At 38.5% G+C, this 12,022-nt stretch overlaps 1 protein-coding gene across 1 annotated transcript in view; it reads right to left on the bottom strand.

Annotated features, from left to right (window-relative positions):
* The window catches only part of LOC139712979 (SHC-transforming protein 1-like), a 54,031-nt gene that overhangs the window by 27,526 nt on the left and 14,483 nt on the right, over positions 1-12,022 (bottom strand). The window contains exons 4-5 of the mRNA XM_071624759.1: positions 9,582-9,897; positions 7,360-7,650 (exon numbers count right to left, since the gene is read on the bottom strand). Of these exons, the coding sequence (XP_071480860.1) occupies positions 7,360-7,650; positions 9,582-9,897 (607 nt within the window). The remainder of the gene's footprint in view (positions 1-7,359; positions 7,651-9,581; positions 9,898-12,022) is intronic.

Below are 12,022 nucleotides of genomic sequence, written 5' to 3'. Positions count from 1 at the left end.
GCAATATTCCCTGGTATTCCATGAATTAGAGCCATGCAATATAATTACTATCATCAATAATCATTATTAAGAGATGGCATTAACTGTGAAGAAGTATACCATACACTGTACTTCAACTGGAATGAAGTTGACACTGCACTGAAAAAGGAGTGACTTGCACTGTACTTGCGTACTCGAGTATGTAGCGAAATGTTTGTGCGCTTGTGAATTGTCACAATTAGAGTGTGCGCACTTAGTACATACCAAGCATTCGCATTCAGCAAGCACTCAAGCAACTGATGAGACAATGGAACACAGTGTATTATTGAATGGCCAGTAACAATGGTAGCCTATGGGGAATTAATACATCAGCCTATGCATTTTGTCACATATGCTCTCATATGGAACAGAAAAAATTGAGTGGACAACAATACGCGTTTTCAATGTACCGCTAAAACTTCCCATAGGGCTTCATAGATAATAATCCCTGGTATCCCATTCATTGCCATTCAATATAATACAAGTATCTCGCTATATGCCATCAAAGACTAAAAAGATAATATCAATATGGCAAGGTAAACATATCATATGATATATGACCAACACCTACATTTAAGGAGAAAAAGCAAGGAAGAGACACAAAGGAATGCCTACAGACATAAGATCCATCGTGACTTACTCACTAGACGTGTCTTACTTCAGATAGGCAGGTATTTTATCTCCGCTCTTTTTGACAGCTTTCCAAATGTCTGTGAAGTATTGCCTATGTGCATTGCAGTACTCTACTGCAGAGCTAGACTTTGGTATTATATCCAGTCTAATCAAAGGACCAAGGTAACAGTTATACACGCATGTCCAGACACAATAGTCACAGTTACACTAGATAAAACTACCCAGTTTCACTATCCGGTACTTTGCTTGGCATAGTTTGGGGAGAGTGATCGCAAACTTCTCATATAGTTACCAGCAAAACTTCCTGCAAAACTAGCTTCCTGCATGCACTTGTGAAGTTTCTGACTTCTCGTGAAACTACATGTAGTTTTGTTGGTAGTGTGACCGCGTAATCAAACTTTTGACGTTACTGCGAGGTACATCATAAACAACTAGTATGCGTAGTTTCACATAGTGCATCCACGGCTACTGTTACATATTTCATTTCGGTCAGAGGACTTGTTGAAATGGAGCATCTACTTCAAGCAAGTTCCAGCAACCCCATTTCTTTGTATCTCTTTATTCTAATTTTTACTTCACACTACTAGTATTTAATAGTAAAGTAATGAATTTTCTTTCTTTTGAACCCATCTTTGTTGATATACATTTCCTGTTTCAGTTGCAAAATTTTCAAAAGGTCCAATTGTTAAAGTGCTGATTATAATTAGCAGCATATTTTAAAATAGAAGTTCTTACACTTCGCTTCTTGTACCCGTTCCCTACAGGAACCTGGTATACCAGGTTCCCAAAATGTCAACAGGAGCATCTGGATTTTGTGGCATAAATTCACATTTATTTGTGTTATGCTGACCAGAAAAATTACTTTGATCAAAAGAATAGAGTTTCTTCTATAAATATCTGTTCTTTTTCTGTGTTCTTTCCAACATACGAGTGCATTTGATTTGCTATAAAACTTGTAAGAAGACCTACGTAGCAATCGAGGCTGAGCTCACTAGATTTTGACTTTCGCTGACCCCATTCAGAAGCCCTTTACATAGTGTATAACAAAAGAGTTTGCGGGCCCATCAGCGCATGCTCTATTCATAATCTCAGGTGCGATCAATATTTCCCATTGTTCGACGGCACATGCAGGTGACCATGAAAAGGAGATACATGTGCACATACTACATGTACTTGATTGCTTCATTCATGTAGATTACCGACCTGTTTGTTCCTTGTCAACAGGCAAAAAGAATCTTGTTTGGGAGTCTTGATGGTTCTCAGAGAATTGCAGAAGGAACTGGTTACGTTGCATTATTTTTGTTAAATTTCTCCTGACCTTATGCACACTGGATGAAGTTAACCATGCTCCATCAAATCTTTTTCCAGTATAAGATATGCAGTTATATTTGGATTTGACAATTCAATGATGACTAAAAATAATTCTATACTGAAAAGGCCCACGGACGTGATGGTTTAACCCATGCTGTTTACTGGGCCTGCATGAGCCATGCAGTGACTCTTTCGGGAATAAACGTATCTCAGACGCTGCAATGGGGTACGTGTTTGCAAGCATGTCAAAGTTCTCATAAGGGATAGTCACATTAACTGAAACTATATGCATAGTTTTACTACTTGGTATTCTGCTTCGCATAGTTTAGACAGTGTGACCACAAACTTCTCAAAAAGGCGACAGCAAAACTTCCTGCATGCCCTTGGGAAGTTTCTCACTTCTTACAAAACTACACATAGTTTTGTGTAGTGTGACCGCATACAGCTGAAACTTCAAGAAGTTTGTAACATGATAACAGATCTATTCACATTATTTGAGAACATTGTTTATTCTTTCCAATGTTGTTGCGTGTTTGCATTTTTTATTTTTTGTTCTTGTTAGAGACTGAAAATACAGTTCATTTCACATCACTGAAACTACGCATAATTTAGTCTGTAAAATATGTGACCACGTGCTCGAACTTCTGGAAGTTATGTATGAAGTAAACAATGTGTAGTTTTGTGTTGTGTGAGCGGGGTTGCAGCCTTGTCTTGCATAACACGCTGTTATAGTCATGATAGGTGTGATAAAAACTACATGTGGAATACCAGAATTTGATTACCTGGACATTTAAACAGAGGTTGTTAACATGGACAAACTTGTTGCATATTTCAATCGTTTCTAGTCATGTATAGTGTGTAGAGAAAACCACAAAATGAGACTCTTATGCAAACAAGGGAAGCTTAGAAAAAGAAGAACGCTATATACTTTAAAAAAATGATAACAATTACGCATGTACAGTTTTACCTTTTTGCCACTAAGCTTCGACTGAAAACAAACAAACAAACAAGCAAATAAACAAGCAAACAAACCAGCATACGGACATGCATCTTCTCATGCTAACAAACTACGCTAAAATTCAAATTGTAAACTAGGGTTGGGTTAGAAGCCATGATGCAAATCATATATGCAGTAGTGTTGGTATCACGGCATTATGTGTTATCTCCTCACTCATATCCCACTTTAATCAATATTTGTACATTTTTTGCACAAATGTAATATGTATGCCAGAGGCTAATGAAGCACAGGTTAGCAGACTGTGAAATAGAATGAAGAGGTTGGAATTTAGAGCAGTAGGTACAAGTACATTGTAGAGAATGGATGTATTTCATATTATTAATAGGGGCATATTATGGGGCGTAAGTTTTGTATTTCAGTGAGCTACATATTTTAGCCCATAGCTGACTTCACTGACTTAAATCTGCCTGGAATTATAGCCTGGTAAGCAAAATGAGGAAACAATAGCACATGAAAAAAAAAAAAATGCATGCAAAAGAAAAACAATTAAAAAAAGTATTAATATCAATACATACTTTTTATCATAGACAGCATCAAAGCTTTTCAAAGAATTTCATGGATTTCAATTAACGAACAGATGTGATCATAGCTCTACTTGTGAGAATTTCATGGTTTTCAATTAACGAACAGATGTGATCATAGCTGTGCTGCCTCATGCATCTGTTTATTCCTTTAAATTTTAGACCTATATTCTTTTTGACACAGAAATGAATACTCTTTTTGACATGGAAATGAATACTCTTCTATGCCACTTCAAACCTTGAATCACCAATGAATGTCTTTTTTTCCCCCCATCAACTAAATTGCTCACAATCTACAAAGAAAAAAAAAATGGATTTATCAAGATCTTGAAAATTGAGTGGCCGGACTTATTTTTCTCATCTTTTTCTTGGGGTGGGGGTGGGGGGGGGGGGGGGGGGGGAGTATGTTTGTGGACACAATAAGGGATGTGTTACCCTTCTGAACCAATCAAGATTCTCTCCTAGATTACTCTTACCATGTTTGGCAAGAATCTATTCATGTATTTTGAGGAAGAAGATGAAGATTTTACAGGGCTCATGAATGATGCATGAGTAAAAATGGAATGAAAGTTATTTAAAAAAAAAGAATAATCCTACTGGAAATAATGTGCATCAAATGATTTCAAGTCCCATCTGAGGTGTGGAGACACAGAAAAACTGTTTCATTCACTGCTGCAGAACAGATGTGGTCAGCTGATTCTTTGCAGAGAGGATATTTGGAAAACACTTGCATTCACAGCTCTGAAGTACCTTATTCACTTCACTGCAAACAAAGATAGGCAATTGAATAGTAGACGGCTTCTCATCAAAATTTTCGAGGGTGCTTCAAATTTTCAGTGGAATCTGATTTTTTGTCCTTCAAGCATTACCGTGTCAATGACCATTTTCAAGACTGTGAGCAGTCAGTATGGGAACTTTGTGTTTTGATACAGATGTGCTTTATTTTTTCCTTAAACAGCACTTCAAACAGAGTCGTGGCAACAGAAAATATCATGTCATGACCAAGATTTTGATGGCAAACAAAATCCTAACTTGAAATAGCCATACTCAAGATATTTCTTTCATGTGTATATATTGTCTCATTATAAACTGGAAAAGCACTCTAAGAGTGCCAAGCAAGCAGGTTTTTCCAGCACTGATCTTATTCTTCCATAGAGATCAGTGATTTCCACTCATATATATGCATGCTGAAAATACCCCATTCTCCCAATATACAAATGTAGAAGTCTTTTGTTACCTCCACCAAGGAAGGAGGAGGTTAAGTGATCATCGGCGTTGGTTTGCCTGCTTGCAAAATAACTCAAAAAGTTGTGTACGGATTAAAATGAACCTTGCAGAAAAAGTTGATATTGACACAAAGAACACCTCACTCAATTTGGGCAGTGATCTGGGAATTTTTATGGATTTTTGAAGGATTTTTCATCTTTTGGCATATAAGAGGTCAACGAAGTTGAGGTTCAAGCTGTGCATACTGGAGGTTTACATACGCACACTAAAGCGTGTGCTCTGCTCGGGGATCAAGGCACTGTGCAATGAAGCAAACAAAATGCCTCTATCTTGGGATCTCGCAAGCGTGTAAGGGTGGAAATGAGTTGCTGCCTTGACGTTGGTGTGTGTTCTCAAAGTGCTTTTCTAGTTATGTCATCTACTTTCAGCTGTGCGGCACCTTGCCATAACCCTAGCAGAAACTAGAGCACGCACTTCGGTGCACGCATGCAAACCTCAAATACATGCTGCTTGAACTCCCGAGTTCATTGACCCTACCTGCTAAAATATTGAAAATCCTTCATAAAATCCATAAAAATTCTCGGATCACAACCAAAATTTAATCATCTTTTACTTGTGTCATTCTGAACCTTTCTTGTAAGTTTAATCCAAATCCATTCAAAACTTTGTGAGTTATTTTGCACATGGACAAACAAATAAACAAACAAACTATTAAACTAACAATCAAACAAACAAATCAACGCCCATGAAAACATAACCTCCTCCCTTGGCGGAGGTAATAAATGTTAGCATCTGAAAATTCAAGCATTACAAATTACATGGCAAAAGCCATTTTGAGCATTTCTGAGACCTTGAATGACTAGGATTTTAATTGCAATTAACATGTAACTTTTAGTCTACACATTTAGTCATTTTTATTGCATTTTAATACTGAATACTTGTAAATGTATGTTATTTTCACTTAAATAAATTGCCATGCCACTGCTAACTTTGGCAACAAGCAAATTCATGTTCAGCACCTTAAAACAGAGGGAATAGCACTTAAAATCAGATTCTACAAAATATTTTTAGTATTCTGGCAACTTGCCAAATGCTACAATCTGTTTGATATTTTTGTATCTTTTCTCTGAATTTGAATAATGCTATCCCACCTTGCAAATGATACGTGAGTTTCTATTGCTACTCAATCAACTAAAAGAACAGTGTGGGTGGAGGACTTTTTCCTTTGATGTACTAAGACCAAAAAAGAAAAAAAAAAAGGTACAAAAACCAATGTAAGAAGCAGCACTTATTAAGTATATCTATTATAAATGAAACCTTGACTGTCTGTCTGTCTGTCTGTCTGTCTGTTTGTCTGTTTTTGTTCCTGGATTAATGTGGACAGAATTTCATTTCACAGATTGGTCATCCCAAAATAATCCTGTGCAAACGTTCTGCCTAACGGCACAAGCACAGCTACTCGGACTGATGAAGACTCCATTCAATAGATTGATCATTCCAAAATAATCCTGTGCAAATGTTATGCCTCATGGCACGAATGCAGCTCCTCAGAGAGATGAATATCACCACAAAGACGTCGAGGTACAGACTCTCACGGGGAAGACTGTAGCAAATATCCATCTCAAAGTTGAAGGAAACTTGTTATCATGTGCAATGGGTAAAGCAAAGTTTGACGCGTTTCGAAAAATGTGCAAAGGATAAGTGGGCTTTAGAAAGTGCTTGAGTTTAATACAGCAAGCATTCTTCAGTCTCAGAAGCATGGAAAGTAAATATGGCATATTAAAGACAATATCTTTGATAAGAGAACTGGAAAAAAAAAAGTGATATGTGAACAAGAATATATGGGAATCAAATCATAAAACAAGTACTCATACATCTTTTCTATGCAGCAGGAATGTATGTAATGATAAATTGTTTGACTTGACAGTCCATGTACTAGTGGGGTACATCTTTTTTATCTTTTTTAAAAATCTTTTTTATTTTGAAGACTGCTATTACCCCATTGAGGACGAGTCCCGAGTAGCTGTCTATGGAAAATGTGTGTCGTAGCAAAATCAGTCCGTCCCAAATGGGTTAAGGCACTTGCACTGAAAACCAACACACAAGTATTGTAGCCCCAACATTGATGCTTGGCAAGAAAATAATAATTTTGATAAGGGCAAAATAGCCACATGCACTTTTTTTTCTTATTTAGAAAATAGCAAGTTTAAGATGCTACTGCTTTTTCTGATCATGCATGCAAATCTAGCAACTTTGACATACATTCATATAGTCATGGTAGTAATATCATTAAACATATATGAGCAATGACAGATGTATAAATACAAATCCCTGAAAATGAAAAAATAAGACTTGTCAATGGTCACACATCTTGAAAGGGAAAAAAATAAAACTCAATGTTAATTATGGAAAATGCATCTCACTAATAGATGAGATGAATGAACTGAAAATCAAATCAAAACAAACGGAAAAGAAAAAACAGGGATCTGTAACGAGAAGATGAATGAGATGAGAGATGGGCATGCATACGTGCATATTCGTATGGGTTCTCCGTGCCATGCACGTCATCGTATTCATTCAGCACTTCATTCAGCACTTCGACGTCAACATCGTCGTAGGCGAGATCACCACCTTTGTGCAGCACCACCGACTTGCTCTGCTTGAAGCTGTTGAGCATGCGCAGGTTGTCGTAGCCCGACTCCACCAGCTTCTGCCACTCGCGGCTGGAGACGAGGTTCTGGTACTGGGCGAGCTCGGCCGCGGTGAGCTTCCGCGACAGATCCACCTCCTCCTTGGACGGCGGGTTGTCGTAGAGCGAGGGCGTCCTGCGCTTCTCCTTGACGGACAACTTCTTGACGGGGACATTGTTGTTGAGGGGACTGTGCGTGGGGCTTAGCTGGGGTGAAGGACTATCGTGTCTTGCTAATGATAGAAGGAAGGTAGGATGGGCGGACAGGGAGAGGGAAGGACAGGTTAGACAGCAGATGGACAGAAGGAACAGCACAACAGAGGGAGCTTTACAAGTCTACAGACTAACCAATTTTTTCCAACATCACATAAAATCACAAAACAAGCACAAGTACATGTATACGACAAAAACAAGACTTTCACACATAATCAAAAAGGTTACAAAAAGCCGCAGCATAATGAAGAAAAATTTTTACATGAAGAATTGGATATTTCTTTGATAAGAGAAGAATAAATGTTAAGAACAATGAAAGAGTAAATATTATAAGATTGGTGGCATATGATGATATGGCCTTTACAGCATATGTATAGGGAGACTGACTGCAAGTACGAATTGACCATCCCATGATTAATATTTCAGAGGGAGGGAGTGTCGGAAAGAAAGGAGAAAAGAGAGTCAAGAGGAGAAAGAAAAGGAGCTAGAGAAAGACTGAAGCTCTGCATGGCCTTTCACTCTACATCCCAGATATGCCGCTTTGTCTCTGACACCTTGCACAACTCTATATGCCAACTATTTGGTCTCTGCCACTAGCTGGCGCTGTTTACATTATAGATGACTGTAATGTAGGATTTGGCTTGGGAATTTTGTCCCCTCTCTTTCCGTTCTAATAGATAAAGCTTTCTCACTTTGAAAAACAAAAATGTGAAATGGTATCTCCCTGGAAAAACTATAATCTTGATCATTACCTGACAGCAATCTTTTATAAACCCAAATATTCTGCATTATTGCAATGCACATTCGGTCCATTAAATCATTTGTTTCACACTTTCAAACCAAAGGGAAGAACACAAGAGAAATTGCCAGTATAAAGTTGCCTGACTCAGCTCATATGTCCCCTTATACCATTCCCTCTACATACACATTGTACTCTACAATGCTTCATCTTTAAGAAATGTGCAAATCTTCAAAAAGGGTTACCTTTATAGACACCTCCGGGTCTACAGATGTCAAAACAATATTTTTCACATTTTTTGGAAATTCTGTGGCTTTTTATATATTTCTTTGTCTTTCTGTGCATCAGTGCTGCAAGCTATACAATTTTGATAATTTCAAACAACCAAAGGTAGTGGATACTTTGTCCCTTTTATCACTTCTCATACAAATCTTTGGGCAGTGATCTGGAGATATCACTACAGAACCACTACCTACAATTTATAAAATTATATTATACATCACAGCAAATGCTAAAACTTATGTCAGAATGATATGAACAAGGCATTCATGCCACTGTAAACGTTTCTATTCTTTTTTGTTTTGTTTTGTTTTGTTTGTTTGTTTGGTTGGTTTTTTTTTTTTTTTTTTTGGGGGGGGGGGGTGAGTTTATTTGTGGACATGAAAGGTCAGAGAGTGCATTGATATATCTTCAGCCTGCCATATTGTAAATGAAGGCATAATGAATTCTGTACTTTTATTGTGAGGTTGTGGGAAAAGAGGATATGACAGGTATATGCTGGCTTTGCAAGAAAGACACACATGTGACTGAGCATGCTACTCTAATGTGCACACAAAAGCAGGAGTCAATGGGATAGTTTTTGAAAAAGTACTTGCCACAGTAGGCACTTTAACTTCACACCATGCGAGAAAATATTACATAGAACCACATGAACCTCTATTGGTGATACTCCTTTAAGGATACAAACACACTAAGGTGCACTCAAACAGTGACTTTGAATAGACATTGTAAGTACATGTACTACAAGCATGGACACGACACACGCAAACGAATTATGCCACTATATAAATTTACATTCTAACACACTAAATCTACGCACAACACAATAGGGGTTGCTTAAGAAAGGATGCTATCACATCGAGGAATATAGTTCTGAGGAGTATGTTGATGTACTGATTGGTGAGACAGGGCAGAGGTAGGATCTTTGCTTACATGATTTCTGCAAGGGGTTGTCCAGACCAGAAGGAATGTTGGTCCTGGACGGACTGGGACTGCCAGCTGTCGCTCCGTAGACGGCGGGCTCACTGTCGATGTCTATCAACCGCCCCGTTACGGGCTGTGGCACTAGCCCCTGCTGCCCCATCCTCGCGTTGTTGGGCGGCTGCGTGAAGGGTGTGATGTTATTGTCGTAGTACGGTGGGGGGTTGGGGGTGTACCCGGGCGGCGGCCCCATGGGGGTACCAGCAGGAGACGCGGAGGCCCCCGACAATTGCTGCGCCAGGAGTTCTGTGTAAGGTTGCTGGGGTTGCTGCATAAAGAGGGACAGACAAAGGAAAGATACATAAGAAGGAGGGAAAATGGTTGAGAATAAGTGTAAACTGGATATATCGCTTCCTCTGGTGGGAATAGTTTTCGTTCAGCTGCTGAATGACTCTGGGTAGAGTCGCCATGGTGACATCTTGGCAGGGAAGCTAGGAGAGGGGCCCGAAAAAAGAACATGCCAACAGCAGTAAGAATAAAGAAAGAGCACAGAATGATGAAATGCTGTGAGCTTTTTGAACTATGCACAGGAAATGGACACAACATATTAACAATACATTTCACAAAATACACACAGTACACAGATTTTAGTTAGTTGTATGTTTGATGTACAGACTGTCATTTACGACATCATTCTTTTTCTTAGCAAGCTGGTTCTCCACGTTTAAATTCAATGGTCTTGAAAGTTCTACTAAAACCTATCTATCTAAGAGACATTGACATAATACACACATCTGGCTATGACATTTCTGAATCTAAAAGAAGTCTGTATTCAGACTGTTTTGTTTTAAGACACCCAGACTTTTTGTCGGGACCCCATCATAAGGATAGGCTTACCATTTAAGAAAGTGAACTACAACTCAAGCAAGCCCTCCAGTTACAAGACAGATAATTCATGCCAATTTATCTATATAAATTCTTTGAAATCCGTGAAACAATAAACATGTGACTATTTTCACTAAAATGCACCCATGGGATTGATATTGCTTATATTTTCAGATCCAAAAAGGATGACACTTGGATCATCTACAGATAGCATTCTCACACAACAATACCTCTGAATTACTTCACATCCATTCTCCAACTGTTATTAAAGTCATTCAATTCGGAACCAAGAAAAAGTTAGAAACAAAGCAAAACAAAACAAAAACCAAACCATATTTTGTTGATATTTTTCTTAAGTTTTTAGACATAACAAGTGGCATCTCTGTTCGACATACCATGGGAAACTGTAATTCTTAGCCTCCATCCAATAATGTAATGAGAAACTGCAAACGCTTGCTACCATTTCGAATTTCGTTCTTGTCGGTCAATGAACTACATATTTTGGAGTGGGGTCTTCAGCCCTGAACCTTTGAGTGATACAACGTAATCTAAAATTGGACCTCTTTTTGCCTTTATTTATATAATTCATCATCATTTGTCCTTTTGATGGTCAACATACTGGTCCCCTTTCCTTGATGATAAGACGATTTGAAGATTTTGATTGCAAAATGGGATAAGCACCATTTTAAAACAATTTAAATTGGGTCCATGGTCAGGAGCAAAATAACATCTTTTCCAGTCATGCCTCACTTGTTACGTAACACGGAATATTCTTGGAGGTATGATAAAAAATATCTCATATTTTCTTATCATTTTCTTTGTCTTTAAGCAGCTTTAATCACAAATATCTCATTTTATCAAGAATAGAGTAGACTCATTTTGCAATCAAACTCTTCATCTGTTCCTTTCAAATTTGGTAAACATCTAGTACATCCTTTGTTGCAATGTTTTCAGGGAAAGGAATATGGAAAAAGGAGTAGCAGGAGGGGAGGGTGAAGAAGCAGGGGAGACCCTCACAACACGAGTCCCGTCATCAAGATATAGAGAGAAAGAAAAGAAGTACTGTGGGATAGTGACCATGGGTTCAGCTGGTATGTACTGTTCTGATGGAGGTGAGTGTGGTAGAAGAGAAGGGGACCAGAGGGAGGTATCATATAATATTATATACCTCATTTCTAGAATCCTCTCATCTGACTGGTTAAAAGGGAAGTCATGAAAATAACTGTGCCCTATTATTGAGTTACTGTGACCGGGGCCCGGGCACAGTTAGTAAATAGGTTTCGAGACAGTCGCAACCCCATACACATAGATCGCTCATAATGTACGCACCAATGATACGACCGCCGCGCATTCAATCAGTGTGCTGTAATATACGAATAATTTATGAGTTGTGAGTGCATAGGGCACGAATATCGTACGAGGCGCGAGATAAGCCACTGGTCTATTCAACAAGGCGCGTAGCGCCGCATTGAATAGACCAGTGGCGAATCTCGCGCCGAGTGCGGTATTACGTGCCCCAATGCACGAACAAAATCATAAATTATTCGTTTTATACAACACCTTGTCCA

This window comes from Diadema antillarum, unplaced genomic scaffold (genome assembly GCF_040938485.1).
Source record: "Diadema antillarum isolate AM-2024a unplaced genomic scaffold, OU_Dant_1.0 seq00001886_RagTag, whole genome shotgun sequence".
Taxonomy (NCBI): domain Eukaryota; kingdom Metazoa; phylum Echinodermata; class Echinoidea; order Diadematoida; family Diadematidae; genus Diadema; species Diadema antillarum.
Note: the sequence above shows the minus strand (reverse complement) of the source record. Positions and strands in the feature narration are given on the sequence as shown.